Source organism: Amblyomma americanum, chromosome 6, assembly GCF_052857255.1.
Source record: "Amblyomma americanum isolate KBUSLIRL-KWMA chromosome 6, ASM5285725v1, whole genome shotgun sequence".
Taxonomy (NCBI): domain Eukaryota; kingdom Metazoa; phylum Arthropoda; class Arachnida; order Ixodida; family Ixodidae; genus Amblyomma; species Amblyomma americanum.
In genome coordinates, this window is record NC_135502.1 from 20403748 (window position 1) to 20420419 (window position 16672).

The 16672-nt window shown below is 48.6% G+C and overlaps 1 protein-coding gene across 1 annotated transcript in view; it reads right to left on the reverse strand.

Annotated features, from left to right (window-relative positions):
• The window catches only part of LOC144136429 (uncharacterized), a 123249-nt gene that overhangs the window by 6632 nt on the left and 99945 nt on the right, over positions 1 to 16672 (reverse strand). The window contains exons 34-45 of the mRNA XM_077668732.1: positions 15221 to 15326; positions 15072 to 15140; positions 14904 to 14975; positions 14745 to 14816; positions 14454 to 14528; positions 12896 to 12967; positions 12684 to 12755; positions 12547 to 12618; positions 10990 to 11545; positions 10236 to 10551; positions 5584 to 5742; positions 3230 to 3456 (exon numbers count right to left, since the gene is read on the reverse strand). Coding sequence (XP_077524858.1) covers positions 3230 to 3456; positions 5584 to 5742; positions 10236 to 10551; positions 10990 to 11545; positions 12547 to 12618; positions 12684 to 12755; positions 12896 to 12967; positions 14454 to 14528; positions 14745 to 14816; positions 14904 to 14975; positions 15072 to 15140; positions 15221 to 15326 — 1868 coding nt within the window. The remainder of the gene's footprint in view (positions 1 to 3229; positions 3457 to 5583; positions 5743 to 10235; positions 10552 to 10989; positions 11546 to 12546; positions 12619 to 12683; positions 12756 to 12895; positions 12968 to 14453; positions 14529 to 14744; positions 14817 to 14903; positions 14976 to 15071; positions 15141 to 15220; positions 15327 to 16672) is intronic.

The window sequence follows — 16672 nt, forward strand, 5'->3', positions numbered from 1 at the left end:
CTTACTCATGAAATAGAATTTACCTCCCCAGAGCCAGTACGATCCAAGGCGTACCGGGTGTCACCCCGCCAGCGCGATATTATGGAGGCTGAGGTAAAGAAAATGCTACAGCTCGGTGTTATTGAGGCGGGTGAGAGTAATTATACCTCCCCTTTGATTTTAGTTGAGGTACCGGGCAAGGAACCTCGTCCTTGCGTCGACTACCGCAGGCTTAATTCCATCACTAAGGATCAAATTTATCCGATCCCTAACATCGAGGAGCGCCTTGAGAAAGTTAGTAGCGCTCAGTTTATTTCCACCCTAGATCTTGTCAGGGGTTATTGGCAGGTTCCACTTACAGAAGAGGCTAGTAGATATGCGGCGTTCATTTCACCAATGGGAACATTCCGTCCTAAAGTTTTGAGTTTTGGTTTGAAGAACGCGCCATACTGCTTTTCAAGCCTCATGGACAAAGTGTTGCGGGGACAGGAAGAATTCGCTTTACCGTATTTAGACGACGTAGCGATATTCTCCGCATCCTGGTCTGAGCATATGGCACACTTGCGGGCAGTGCTAACCCGCCTGCGCGAAGCGGGCTTGACAGTCAAGGCTCCCAAGTGCCAATTAGCACAGGCCGAGGTTGTCTACCTCGGTCACGTGATTGGACAGGGTCGTCGCCGCCCCTCTGAAATAAAGGTGGCCGCTGTGCGAGACTTCCCGCAACCGCGCACGAAGACCGATATTCGGTCGTTCTTAGGTGTCGCCGGCTACTATCAGAGGTACATCCCCAGGTATTCCGATATCGCGGCTTCCCTGACGGATGCTCTAAGAAAAACAGAGCCCCAAACAGTCGTCTTGGGCGAGACAAAGGAAAGAGCTTTTAGCGCCCTAAAGAGCGCCCTAACAAGCCAGCCTGTGCTACGATCGCCAGACTACACAAAAGGGTTCGTTGTTCAGTGCGATGCTAGTGAGCGAGGCATGGGCGTTGTACTGTGCCAACGGGAAAATGGAGAAGTGGAACACCCCGTCCTGTATGCTAGTCGTAAGCTGACCTGTCGTGAGCAGGCGTACAGCGCCACCGAGAAAGAGTGTGCCTGTCTCGTGTGGGCCGTTCAGAATTGTCATGCTACCTAGCCGGCTCGAGGTTTATCATTGAGACGGATCACTGCCCTCTCCAATGGCTGCAGACCATCTCTCCCAGAAATGGCCGCCTCCTGCGCTGGAGCCTCGCTTTGCAACAATATTCCTTTGAGGTGCGTTACAAAAAGGGGAGTCTCAACGGTAACGCCGATGGCTTAAGTCGAGGCCCCTAACGTAGGAATCCGCCTCAAAGTTGATTGTTACTGATGTTTTCTTCTTGAGGCAGGATTTTTAACATATTGCTTTTGTTTAGTGTTTCAAAGTGATGACGTGCTTTCTAGTGCAATTATCCCATTTGTGGACGCGTTCTGAGTGCTGCTTGATTACTGTAAGGAACTAGGCAGTAGTATAAAAGGGGAAAGAGCCTGGCAGAGCTTAGTGAGGGTTGTCTCGTGCTTGCTGACTGAGCGGTTGCGTTTCGGCGTAGTTCTAACGCTTGCTGGGAACGAGAACAAAAATGGCAACTCTCCCGAAGTCACTTTGCAGTGTCCTGTGTGAACCTGAACCTGAGAACGAGGCCTTCTCTGTGCGCTGCGCTCAAGCAACGCCGAGGGACGACCGATTTCGATTACGAGCATCATCGAGCGACATCCCTCCGGACAGCGGATGCAGTCCCCTGACCATCGGGATCTCCTTCTCCCGGCGGGGCGGCCTGTTACGTTTCGCCTACGACGCGCGGTATAGCCGGCGAGGATGCAACGGACTCCGGGGCTTCGTTCAAAGTGGCGGTCATTTTGGCCCGTTCAGTGCTGCCGCAACGCCTCCCGCCAAGCGCGTCCAGGCAGGTTTCAATGCCACGTGTCTTCGTGTGTGCGTGTGTGTGTGTGTGTGTGTGTGTGTGCATGTTGGTGCCCACGCTTGTCAAAGCGCGGCAGCCGGGGAGAGGAGCTCCCCAACTGGGAGGCGAGGAGGTCTGACCGGCGCCGGCCCGGCGGACGCGTCACGTCACGTCTGAACATGTCCGTGCGTCGCCGTCTCGTGCGCCTAATCCCGAGCCGTTCCTTCTTGCCCTCGACACCGAGGGTATAAAGGCAGCAGCCCCGGACGCCAAGAAGAGGCTTCGATTTCTTCCGTCGAGTAACGTGGTCGCCCTGACCGGCTGCTCTTTTGCGATGCTAGAATAAACAAGTTGTTCTGTTGGCAGTCGACTCATCCCTTGCCAGGACCTTCGGATGTTTCCAGCTGTGCCCCAGGCCGCCCGGCCAACGCTACCCTTGGGGCTTGCGACCCATTTGCAACAACGTGCTAAGGCCAGCATGCACTACGGATGGTGCCGTATAAGCGCGCGTCCGTAAGCATTTAAAAACGTTTCGCGTATGGTGCCCTTCTATAATTATTTCCATTCCTCGTTGTGATTTGCTGCAGGCAAAATTGTTCCGGAGCTGCACCTCTTTCTTCTTTCACTCCCACCTTCCTTCCCCTACGGGCGGTTCGGGTGTCCACCGTGATGTGAGACAATTACTGCGCCATTTCCTTTCCTCAAAAACAATTATTTAAACTTAGAGCCAGCTTTCAGCAACGCTGCTTTGTTACTGTCACACTTATTGAAAGCTAAATACTACAGGAGCAAGTGCCCCTTTGCATCAGCTTCTATGACCTGCATGCCAGATGTCAGCGAGGTATTGGCACATCTTGATGGCGGTCGTGTTTGCCACGATGCGCCTATTTTTGAAGCGTTAGCTTCCCGTGCGCCGTGCACTTTTGGAAAGGAAATGGCGCAGTGTCTGTCTCATATATCGGGGACACCTGCACCGCGCCGTAAGGGAAGGGATAAAGGAGGGAGTGAAAGAAGAAAGAAGTGCCGCAGTGGAGGGCTCTGGAATAATTTCGATCACGTGGGGATCCTTAACGTGCACTGACATCGCACAGCACACGGGCGCCTTAGCGTTTTTCCTCCACAAAAACGCAGCCGCCGCGGTCGGGTTCGCACCCGGGAACTCCGGATCAGTAGCCGATCGCCCTAACCACTGAGCCACCGCGGCGGGTGTAGCTTGGCTCACAATCGCGCATTCTCAACAAACATTAAGATAACACTGCTCGTTTTCTTGGTGCAAGCCAACTGTTCCCTGCAGGGCTTGTCAGCCAGCAAAACATGGCGAAGCGCATTTACCCCGGCGGTGACGAAGACACAGTCGATGTTGATGCCTCCGAGCGCGTAGTTCTGCGCGTGCAGCTCGCAGAGCACCTCGCACACGCCCACGGCGACCTGCAGCAACTGGTGGGGCGTCACTCGGGGCTCGGAGCGCAGGAACTGCATGAGCGGCACGTAGCCGTGCGGGGCGCGGAACGCGTGCCCCGCGCGATCGTGGTCCCGCCGGGCGACTCCGTTGCTCGTGTCTGCAGTGAAGAGCAAGCAGTAAAGAGATGAAGAGGGCCCCGTCAAAAAAGGATTTGCATTAATTACTTCCGTTCCCCCATCAGCGCGAACAGCGCTAACGGCAAAGACAAAAGGAGGTGATGCAGCAGTCAGTGTACACTTTATAGCTCATTTAGTTGCCACCTTGACGAGCTCTTGTTGACTTGCATTCGCGTTTGAGCAGCGCTACAGACTGATATTAGGTAGGCTTTGCGGAGGTAACGGCACCTGGCGTCATCGCCGTGGTAGTGGTAGCCGTGAAAGAAAGCTGAGTGACGCCAACGTTCCATGATCGCGTACTTCCATCTGACCAATCAGGATGGAGCATCATTGTCCTTTCCACCTTCCAGCCATTGAGAATACGCCAACTGTGGTCACGGGAAGTGGTCTCTCGGCCTTGGGAGTGGGCAGGAACTCTTGTGGAGTCATGAGCATAGAGTTTCTTACTATTAACTAGAGTGAAAGGTGGCGCCCCGCCTATTGGAGTTTGCATGGAGCTTCCTCGGGACCACCTGTGCCACAATGGGCGCTCTAAGCATCATGGGGCGGAGAGCTACTGACTGCAGAACTACAACTTTTCGTCAAAAATAATGAAAAAAAAAACAAACTTTGTTCGATAATTAAGAATGTCCTATCATTCAATATCCTGTCTATAAATCGTTACAAATGAGCAGAAAAGCATGTAAATGTAAATTTGCTCACAATAAGCAGTGGCATTTGCACTCCTATTGGCCAAGCATTGCAGACCACCAAAGCCAATATTTCGTGTGTAACAGGCGCACTTTTAAAAAGAAATATGTTTAAAAAAATGTTGTCACTTCAACGTTTTAAAAGGTTTTTTCTACAGCATTTCGGTAAACAAAAACCATTTATTGGCGTCGTGTGCTGTTGCGTTTTCGCTACTATGGCTTTTGCACACTACTTTTACGCCGAAGTCGTCTGCGCGCACAGCGCGCCGTGGATACAGAGCGGTACATTTCAGTAACGCCACTCTGTATTTCTAAAAAAAAACCTACTATCCCACATCAAGTAGCTCATCGCCCCATGATGCTTACGCGCCCATGGAGGTTCGGGTGCAGCGCCGCCAGCTTTCCCTCTAGTTAATAGTAAGAAACTCTATGGTCATGAGGACTAAAAATGGCTTAAATTTCTTTACACCTCATTGCCATCCTTCGCGGCTTATGCCTCACCACGATGGCTAGCACATGCTGCGTCAGTGAGAACAAAAAGGCTACCTTTGGCTGGCTTCTTAGTACCAGAGAAGAGGAAAGCACGTTCACGAGCGCACTTTCCAGAAAGGTGATGAAAAAGGCGCAGCTCATTGACCCTTATCGTTGGCTGCAGACTATGCGTTTCTCCTGTAGCATCCATTCCGCTAGCAGTGGTCAGAGTAGAAGGGAGACGCTAGAGTCAAAGCAACTGTACCGTCAACAAAAGTTGTGGCGCCCCTCTGAGCGAACGAACAGATGCGGCCTACACTCTAACAAAAGTAGGCAATTTGGAATCGTCTTTATCGATGCATGATGCGTGTTCGTCTTTATTTCTTCTTTTAGTTCCTAAATATGCCATAAAAGTAAATGTAATGGTAGACCAAAAACCTCCACCTGTCACCTGCGGTGCTCTGTTCCTTGGTCGTTGACCGCTTAGATTTTGACGACTGTGGACACTCACGCGGCGCTTCCAACCAAAACTCCTCAGTGATGCCGGTTCCGATGGAAGATTTGGCCATCTGCTTCCGAAGTTTACAGACTTGAGTAATTCATGTTGTGGGCAGCTTGTGTACACATGGCGCGACACTCTACAAAGCCCTAAATTATTTGCCAATACGTGTATTTTCTTGAAAAATGAGGCAGTACGAGTTTTCTTTAGGAGTCTCTACAACCGTGGTCAGTGGGGTATGTCCGCAACCAGTATGATGCAGGTAGCAGGTGCGACGCTGAGTCAAAATGTGAACTGAGTGGTAAATGCACATTTTAAAAAAATAGAAAACTACGAGACGAGTGACTATACTAATCGGCCCACTGGCGGAGGAAACGAGCTAGACATGGAATTTCGAAACTAACGCAGACACCCGCTGCATATGTGCCCCTCCCGGCGATCCGACTCACGTGTGAGTGCTTTGCTGAAAGAGAGCGAGTGCTTTTTTCGCGCCAGGCCGATGCGCAGCAGGAACAGCCGGAACCGGAGCGAGGCGATGGTGTAGATGAGCGGGTTGGCCGCCGAGTTGGCCGGCAGCACGAACACGGCCGTCCACGCGTACGCCTCTCCTGCATAGACCACAGGCGGCGATTGGACAGGGCGTACCACTAGGACCCTTCGGGTTTTATTTCTTCCTGAATATGGGGGGTGGTAAATATCCGACGATATTTTTCGAGGTCAGGTACAAATCACACTATTCAGAAAAATTCGACGATACACTTAGGTCTGCTTATGTGTGGGACTGCAAAAGCATGCGGCATTGCGCTCTACTGTCTGCGCCATTTTCGGTGACGCGATGTATGGCAACACCCATACACACACGCGCGCTTATGACACCACGTGGAACACTACGACGAACGGTTGCTTCAAAATTTTGATATGAGTCTAGGAAGGCATAAAATTGAAGGTGAATATGGTGTTTCAAATCCCTGTCGCAAGATAGCCTCTAACTTGACTAGTACATGTAAGGCATATGCAACTAGAAATCGTATGACACCACCCGCAACACTGTATGACAAACGGTTGTGTTACAATTTTGGTAGAAATGTCGGGAAAACTGGCGCCACACGGATAATAATAATAATAATAATGATAATAATAATAATAATAATAATAATAATAATTGGTTTTTTGGGGAAAGGAAATGGCGCAGTATCTGTCTCATATATCTTTGGACACCTGAACCGCGCCGTAAGGGAAGGGATAAGGGCAGGAGTGAAAGAGGAAAGGAAGAATAGGTGCCGTAGTGGAGGGCTCCCGAATAATTTCGACCACCTGGGGATCTTTAACGTGCACTGACATCGCACAGCACACGGGCGCCTTAGCGTTTTTCCTCCATAAAGACGCAGCCGCCGCGGTCGGGTTCGAACCTGGGAGCTCCGGATCAGTAGTCGAGCGCCCTAACCACTGAGCCACCGCAGCGGGGCCGGACATAGGTTGGTGGTGAGTGTATACTATGCAGACGAACGACATGCATAGAATTGTCTGAAGTGGCGGTGCTCGACTTGCTGTGTGCGTCATATGACCGTTTGATGACGTCACCCTATTTGTCTTGCCATCGCTGGGATTGTCTGTACCATGTGCGAGTACCAACACATACCAAGGAAAAGGAGCGGTGCAAAAGCATGCAACCACACAAGAAGAAAGGACAAGACACAAGCGCTTGTGTCTTGTCCTTTCTTCTTGTGTGGTTGCATGCTTTTGCACCGCTCCTTTTCCTTGGTTCAAAATGCACCAACTAGCCCAAAAAGAACTTGTACAAAACACATACGCCGCCGGTTTTTCTCCTAATGGGACTAGTAATGCTTTGGCATTCAAGAATTCCGTAGTTCGGGTTTTTTTCGGGGCATTTTTTGCAGCACAAGACAGTTTACTATAACAGTTCGTTTTTCTGCTAGACATATAATACACTATTTTTTGCTCATTATTTCACAAACATGCACACTATTTTTGCTCGTTATTTCACAAACATGCAAATCGCGAGTTGCATTAAAAAACTAAAAAAAAAGTTTTTCGACGAATATTTTTTTCTAATCTAATACAAATATTTTTTTCTCACCCGTTACTAATCTCCTACGGAGCACTTCCGCATCTGAACAAGTCCAGCTTGTCTTTGTACTTTTAATGCGCAAACATTCAACACCACAGCAGCCATTTTAAACGCGCAAGGTTCTTGGATCAAGGTGTCATTAGCGTGGGCAGCATTTAGTGCCTAATTGTGACAAGACATCTGGTCGGTAGCCATGTTTTGGCCTCTCGCTTCTAAATCGCCCTTTTCCAACTTATCCTCAAATTCATCCGCCTCATGACAACGAGCGCTAAAAGAAGTTTAAGATCCCCTATTGACCGAAAAAGACACCTGTCTAGAATAAGCACTACATACCCACAAACTTTTCCTGTGGTGTCTTCAGTTTTGTGAACTGGAAAACCAACGCCTGATTTTTAAGAACTACGTTCCGGGTGCAAGAATAATAATAATAATAATAATTGGTTTTGGGGGAAAGGAAATGGCGCAGTACCTGACTCATATATCTTTGGACACCTGAACCGCGCCGTAAGGGAAGGGATAAAGGAGGGAGTGAAAGAAGAAAGGAAGAATAGGTGCCGTAGTGGAGGGCTCCGGCATAATTTCGACCACCTGGGGATCTTTAACGTGCACTGACATCGCACAGCACACGGGCGCCTTAGCGTTTTTCCTCCATAAAAACGCAGCCGCCGCGGTCGGGTTCGAACCCGGGAACTCCGGATCAGTAGCCGAGCGCCCTAACCACTGAGCCATCGCGGCGGGTTGCAAGAATCGGGCAAAGTCGGGTTTTACGCAAAATCGAAGGATCTTTGGTATATATGCGCCATAGAAGTGGTGCGTTCGCAGCAGTAGAAAATAAACGTACTTCAGTACATTCACGGCTCGTTACTAAATCGTTTTGTTTTAGTACCTGTATTCGGTACAGAACTTTTTGCGGCAGTCTCCGTCGTTTGTTGAGTTACAAAAGCGAGTAAAGTGACTGTCCGAAAGTCACGTGGTGAGGGAGGGCTAACGAAACGCCTGTTTTGACAAGATAAAAGGGGCAACGAACGCAAGTTACGGGAGAAATACACTCTCGTGACGGCTTCAGTGCGAGTTTTAAATCGCAACCGCTATGCTCTTCCAAATAAAGTTACTCATTCCGACGCTCTCGAGAACTCAAACCGGTCTCTTCCGCATTTGAAGAGTCGCTCCGGGACGTGGCACGGCTTCTTCTAGCCGCATCTTCGTTACGACGCTTCTCGAGTCGTGCGGCGCGTTCTTCTGGCGTCTCTTGGGGGGCGCGTTGCCTCTTCCTCGCTTCGTTCTGTCGTTGTTGCGTCTCTTTCGCGCTCTACATAACGAATACAATACACTGAGGCGGGGTGCATATATATATATATATATATATATATATATATATATATATATATATATATATATATATATATATATATATACTCCCTGCGAGGCGATACCTCTCCCTCTACCCCAGTGGAGCACATCGGGTGGAGCGAGCGGCGACGGCAGTGGCGTCGACATCTCTTGGAGCGCGGCTGCGGCATTGCTAGGCTTCGGCGGCTCAAGGTCGTTCGTCGGCCACGGTACACGACATACGGCTGAAGTGCGCGACGAGCCGAAATGGATCGCTGGCTGGCGTAGTAAAGCTTTTACTTTAAAATAGTACGAATAATTGAAAACGTTGAATACACAGCACCGTCTTCCCATATATTTGCTTCGCTTAATTTATTGAAAGTAAGAAATATATACGAATACAAATTACGCAGGCAGTACCGTTTAAGTGCACAATGAGAGAGTCCAGTTTTTACAGAAATGGCAGAACTAAAACCTAAGTATCCCACCTACAGCACCTGAACTCAAGAACGATGGAAAGTTCCAACATGTCGCACTGCCTATGGACAACAAACACTCCGGTATAATCTTCCGCGATTATTGAGTGCTGTAGAAAAAGGTACTGATGTACTCAATGTGTCTCTTCCAAGTATGCACAAATATTTTGCTGCTAATACTCCCTTTTGTGAATGAACACTAAGGTCTATCTTCGTGTTCAATTACATTGCATTGTTTTATTTTTGAAAAAGTTTTGCAGGTGTCCAAAAACAGTGCTCTATTGAAACTCTTATTTATGCTTATTTTATTGTATGATGCGATATAGTGCTCTTTTTCTTCAGTCTCTGAAAAAAAAATGTGACATTGTATCTTTGTCTATTGCCCCACTCTGCTGCTGCGTAGTGGACCATACTGTGGTGAAGGATTTCTCAAGTGGCAAATGTACGGCTTTTTGTGGAAAATAAAACATGTATGTATGTATGTATGTATGTATGTATGTATGTATGTATGTATGTATGTATGTATGTATGTATGTATGTATGTATGTATGTATGTATGTATGTATGTATGTATGTATGTATGTATGTATGTATGTATGTATGTATGTATGTATGTATGAGTCATGCTAGGGCATAGTAATCAAAGGTCCGGAGACCCTGGAATTGTCTGCGCTGTATCGATTTTCACATCAGCACATGATCCTGAGTTAATGGGAGAGGAATCGGTCTTACGGAAATAGGCTGCTGGCTATGATCATGAGTCATGACATCATTCTGGCACAGTGAGACGCGCAAGTCAGGTTGGGCGAACCATCTGACCCCGTCGCCACCAAAGGCGAATATCAGTGCCCTCTGGATGCCTATTTTCTCGTTAATTTAACCTATAACCCTCTCACCGCTTTCCTGGCACTCCCAAACCATGGTAGACGAACACCTCAGAAAATAGCAGCCTGCAGTTCAGGAACTCAACAGTATGACCGCAGTACACAGAAAGCTAATTGTACTGAAAAACACGCTCACAAAACTTACGGAGTGTAAACAAAAAAAAAAGAAAGGACAAGCAATAGACATATTAGCTTATGCACAACCTTATTGATCTCTGATTAAAGCTTTGTCAGGTTGACATTGCCTATGTGCGAGAGTCCAGAATCGAACTCAGCTTCAGCCGACCCTTGATGTAGCGGGGACGGCGTATGGGACGCGTTACCGGGTATCCGGACGCCGGACATGGCCATGAGCCCCATGACGATCATGGGGAACCAGCAGAGAGAGTTGGTGAAGATGATGAGCGCCATCTGGCGGCCGACCAGGCTGTCTGCCTGGGGCGGCCGCGCAGAGTGGCGCTTGACGGCCGTCTTGGAGCGCCGGATGCTCAGGTACATGTAGGCGTAGGCGGCCACGATGCTCGCGAAGGCGAAGAAGTTGACGCAGAAGAACACGGCCACTGAGTACTCCCAGCCGGACGGCTTCTGGTTCGTGATGTGCAGCGCCAGGCACACGCCCGAGCGCGCGTAAAACTCGCCCTGGAAGCGGAGAGCGTGAGAATGTCATGTCGACAACAACTCAACCGCCTCTATTACAGATTAATCCGGCATCTGAGAAACCCGCATGACTACAAAGGATGAAATTGATGGTATGGTGGAATCCCATTTTGTACGGGGGGTATACGTTGGATGGAACATGGACGCCGACCAGCTGATTTAAAAGGACGACGTTTCGGTTCCCAGTGCTAAGACTTTGTTCACAACGAACGAGGTTCTCTTGCTGGAAGTTGATGCGTCACCTTTTTAATTCAGCTGGTCAGCGTTCATAACATTTTCAACAGCAACGGCTGTGGTGTATTGTAGAAATAAGCACGTTGTTTTGTAACGTCCTGACCTGAAGCATAGTATGAGCTTTCTCGACCACGTCAATGGCCAGAAGCAGCTTTTAGTCCTATTACATTGTGATGGAATGCGCACCTGGAAGTAGGGCTGGATGACGAGCGGCAGCGCCGCGATGGCGATGGCCGTGGCCCACGCGGCCGCGATGAGCTGGTAAGTGCGCCTCAGGCCGAAGCGCACCATGGAGAACGGGAAGGAGATGCAGATGAGCCGGTCGGCCGTGATGAGCACGAGGGTGAAGATGGAGCTTTCGCTGGACAGCGTCGAGAGGAAGCCGCACAGCTTGCAGAGGGCGCTGGCGCGCCACACGTCCGAGTTCTGGATGTATCGGCCGCGGTAGTAGATGTCCACGCTGGCGATGACGATGAGGTAGACGCCCATGAGCAGGTCGGCGCAGCCCAGCGACAGGATGAGCGTCGAGCTGACCGGGTTCGAGTTCTTGGTCTTGAGGCGCCACGCGATGACGAACAGGTTTCCCAGCAGCGCCACCACGCCCAGCACCCAGAGGAAGGAGCGCTGCACGGGGCTGCTCATGAGGTCCTCGCACGACGAGATCTCGTCCGCCGGCGGCAGGCAGTAGTCGAAGGACACTTGCGGAGACGCCAGGCAGCAGAACTTGAACGAGTCGCTGAACCTGCATGCGCCGGTCGTCGCCGAGGGTCGAGTGGCATATAGCGGGAAGTACACACTGGTGCCTGCGTTGGCGGCTTTGAGAGAACACTTTGCCGTTTCCTCTGCGCTTTTCCCTGCACCCCCTCTTTCGCAACTGAAGGTGAGCGGTTGCTAGCGGGGCTCTGGTGCTGCGATGAGTGCTCCGTGAAAAGCATCAGGTATGGCTGCGCACATACTACGCATGCGTAGCAGGCACCCGGTTGGTCATGCGTACGTCGACGCAAGTACAGCTTCAGCCAAAATCTTCGGACCGCGAGATTTACGTTTGAGCTGCAGAGCGGGGTACTTAAGGGTCCTATGCCCTGAAATGGGAGGACGAATGTGTTCATCTTACGAGGAGGGGGGGGGGGGGGATGTCGAGCTTGATATGCGTCATAAGTACTCAAATACACGGCTGAAAGGCAAGACATTTGGCTTGAAGTGTTTTTTAATTGGTTTTGGGGAAAAGGAAATGGCGCAGTATCTGTCTCATATATCGTTGGACACCTGAACCGCGCCGTAAGGGAAGGGATAAGAGAGGGAGTGAAAGAAGAAAGGAAGAGAGAGGTGCCGTAGTGGATGGCTCCGGAATAATTTCGACCACCTGGGGATCCTTAACGTGCACTGACATCGCACAGCACACGGGCGCCTTAGCGTTTTGCCTCCATAAAAACGCAGCCGCCGCGGTCGGGTTCGAACCCGGGAACTCCGGATCAGTAGCCGAGCGTCCTAACCACTGAGCCACCGCGGCGGGTGAAGTGTTTCTACCGAGAATGCAGATCTCCGGGGCCGCTATGTTCAAACTGTCTAGTTTGTCTTGCCGCCTGCGTCTCGCCAGTTTATCGAAGACATTTCGTCTTGCGAAGTGGAGGTAACCCGTTCCACCCGCTCAAACTGAATATTCTGCGAGCTTTATAAGATCCCTATTTTCGCGCTATCCTTTGAAACTTGGCAAAAGGGAAATAAAGGGCAACTTTCACTCACAGAGACTCCAGAGAGAGCAGACCATGAAACATCTCGTGAGAGAAATGCTGGATGTCGTTGCCTTGTATGTCGCTGCAAAGATTGAAGACAGCGCGCTGATGGCGGTTTCGAGGCCCCGACACGCTCTCGAGACTTACAGGCTGGTCACGCTTTTCAGTCCCTGAAACGCCCCGTCTTCCACGTACTGCAGCTTGTTGTTCCGTAGATTCCTGAAAGTCAAAGCACTCTGAGTTCACGGAGCGCTTAGCAACAGCGGCGTAAAGTGCAGCTGCGTTCTCGTCGCGCATTAAACCCACAAAAAAGAGACAACGGCCAGACTAGCAAGCAAACAAATCCACCGCAAACTCACAGCGTCGTCACTTGGTCGAGACCGACGAAGGTGTTTTTCTTGAGCCCCGAAAGAGCCATGCCGCTTAGGTTTCTGGTTCGACGTAGATAGTAAAAAGAACGAAAAATTAACGTTGGTACCATCGTCACGGGAACATTAAGACACAACATTAGCAGTTATCATTTTAGCTTTTTTTTTTCATGCGACAGCATTAAAAGCCTCATCGGCAGGCACGCATCCAATCCGAGTTTTGGCGGGAAAATCACAAAAAAGCATTAGACACTCATTGTAGGCACTATAGTAGGCAACCTAAAAGCCATCACATTTTCCTCTTTAAGATGCAGTCAAGAAGGCCCCGAAGTTTTTTTTTTCATTGCCTTCCTTGCAAAATGGAAATATTTCGAAAGTTCGTATGTATGTTACGACTAAAAGTATTTTGCAATTTTGTTTGCTTCCTTTTAGATTGCTGCAGTAATATTATTACGACCAACTATAGAGATACCCTGTTGCTGCAATTGTATTTTATTTTTGTAGTTAATATTGTGAAATCCCAGTGAGACCCTATCCTGCATAACAATGTGTATGCTTACCCTCACTACGCATGTGCTCGATAAGCTGATTTGATTAAATAAAATATTAGCGCAATTTGTTTACATCAGATGTAACTTTTTTATTTTGCCTGTTCAGACAATTTTGAGATGCGCCGCTGGCAGCAGCCAACGCGTACACGTCAAACCGCATTAAAAGCACCACGAGATGCGTCACATTTGGCGAACGGCGAACCCCGTTGATTCGTGCTCGGGCGCAAAAAAAAAAACGGGAGCATTTGATCACTGGTAGCAAGTCGCGATTTACTCGTGCAATTACTGGGCCACTTAGTCTTCTGTCTACTTCCCTTCCCTTTCTGTCGTCAAGGCCAAACTAGTCTGTAGCTATTTTGTGAAACAAAAGTGACGTTGCATGCAGGACCGGTAATAATCTGAGCCTCATAAAGGTTATATTCGCGCAAACGCTTGTACGGTGAAGGGCGCCCGATATTACGAGGCCTTGGCAAGCGCGTAAAGCTTACATGTTGTTCGGTTCTTGTTGCAGGGCAACAAGTAGAGAAGGCTGGTTCGGGCTAGTTTGTCTACTATTATACTGGCTGCGCGGCGCGAAACACACAAGGACAAGATACAGAGAATGACATGTATAGGCGCCAGTTCATGCCGTTCTTTGGATCCTGCCCTTGTGTTTCTCGCTCCGCGGAGCCAATATAGCGAGTGCAGGGCGCAGAAATACCTTTTTTTTTCTTAATTCGTGCTCAAACAATACCTACTGCTGTTGCGGGCACGTATAATTTTATGCCCATAACTTTTGGGCTTAAAGACTGAGGCGATGTGCGCTGCTCTTTGACGACATGCTGTTCAAAGCATGCGTACGTCCTGAGATCGTAAAATGCGCTTAAATACATGAAAACGAAGAAGAGACAGGACTGTCAGCCTGGGTAGTAAAATGAGCGTTGCAAGAGTCACAATGTCATCCCACTTCGCGATTTACAGAAGGAGCTCATATCTTTCACGGAAGTTGGGGTACTTACAAGAATGTCAGTTTGTTCAAGCCAACGAAAGCTCCGGCTTTAACCTCTGACAGAATTGGGTTGTTCTCCAAGTGCCTGCGCATAAAACGTTGATTGTCGAACGGAAGACCGAAATGTGTGAAGAAAGGTGACTTTTGAAAATGCTTCTTATTTTTGAGAAAAAAAACGTGATCGAAAAAAATGAGGTAACAAACAAGACAAAGGTAGAAAAAACTCAGAGCGAAGATATAGGCATGAAACCTTGTAACCTATAGTGCGGGATTAGTGACAGGTATCACCTTCAGAACTCACAGAAATCTCACGTTCTTCAGGCCAGCAAAAGCGGCCGTTTCTATCTGGACAATTCTGTTGTTCCTCAAGTCCCTGGAATACCAAAGAAAATGAACTGCTATAACCTTAACGCCGGATGTGGCAAGGTGAACTAGAAAAGTGGAGACAGCCGGAACTTACAGGAGGTACAGGTTTTTCAACTCGATGAACTTGTTGGACGGTAGAACTGTGAGCCCGTTGTACTGCAGTATCCTGTGTATGCGCCATGGTATGCATGTATTCAGTGGATTGTAACCTGATCTTTCTTATTTGCGACAAACACGATAACATTAATCTGTTCTTACTTACAGCTCCCCTAGTCTCTTGAAAGGCGAGAAATTGGACTTCAGGATATCCAGACGATTGAAACTGAAATTTCTGAAAAAAGAAAAACCTGCCTTATTTATCTCGGTCTTAGGAGCCTCAAAGCAGCATTCAGTGTGGAGAACGCAACTTACAGCTTTCTCACGAGGTGCGACAGGTCATCTGGTAGCGCGATCAAGTTCTTCTCGATGCATTTGACAAAATGGCCTCTGCACTCGCATGCTGACGGACATTTCAAGTCTGTGAAAAAATAGGCAACGCTAAGGCATATCTTCACTATTATGTTAAAATTGCTTTGATATGAAGCCTGTTTTCATTTTGCTTGTTCTTGTACCTCTTTCTTTCGCGCAGGACAAGAAAAAAAGGATACAATTCTGCTTGCCTTGCTTTTTTAATGCGAAAGCATTATATCTCCCATTAGCACAAAAGCCGACGTCCGTCGCTGTCCATGACACGAAATTCCTCAGTGACGCCACCATGCTTTCGCATGACGTCAGCAGTACGCCATAAGATAGTGACGTCTACAGCAAAGAATAAAAATAAAATTTCTTCTGAAGGCGCCGGGAAGTGAACCAAGAACCTTTACACTGCGAGGCGAGCACGTAACCCATAGGCCACAAAACTGCGTTACTTCTAGACGAATAAAGGTGAACCTAGTGTATGCGTTTCCTCATGACTTTATGCTGATGTGCCATCAGAAAGGAAGGAATCTTTAATGAACATCGCAACAGAGCTCACGATGAAACAGTGCTTTCGCATTCAAAGCACGTAAGTAGATTTAAGTGCCCTGAGTATTTCATTTATTGCTCCTGAAACAAGGAACTTTGCACTGCACAGCGTTATAAGAAAGGAAACAGTGGTTAATTGCCCGACTATGGTATGCACACAGCGATCCTTAGAGCGACGCACAGATCTATGCTGCGGATAGTCGTACGACTGATGAAGCCTGCGGCACCTGCTGGGTCTGCAGGAAGCTATGGAGACATAGTGTTGGCGGTAACGCGTTACAAGTAACGGCGTTACCGGTAACGCGTTACTTTTTTCTGTAACTTAGTAACGTACTCGTTATCGTTTCGGAACTGTAACTGGTAACGCACTTACGTTAATATTTTTCGGTAACGTGAGGTTTCACGTCACTAGTTACTTTTTATTCCAGTTGTCCCCCGCTCCGCCCCTTTTTTTAAGAAAAAAAAGCACAGAGCACGTGAAGAGATGTTGCAAATAAACAAAATGTACAGGCGTTCTCGATGACCCTTGTTGTGCCTCATATGCATGCCAGAAAACACCTGCCCTTGATGACGCACCCAACTAAAGGAAAAAGACAGAATACCCAAAAAGCACGAAACACGTGCACGAACACGCATTCACACACTTGCCTTCACCTACCTCCCATTCCCGAACCCCTCACACACACAACTCTCTTCAGAATGGAAGCATGCCGAGCATTTTGGAACATCGCATTTTTCAGAATTACTGTAAATTTGTTGAGAGTTCAGCGATGCTTTCTTTGTGCAGTTAGAATAGATGATGAAGCGTTATTTTGTGTTTAACGTCACATTCATAAATGGCTTCACCATGTGCCACAG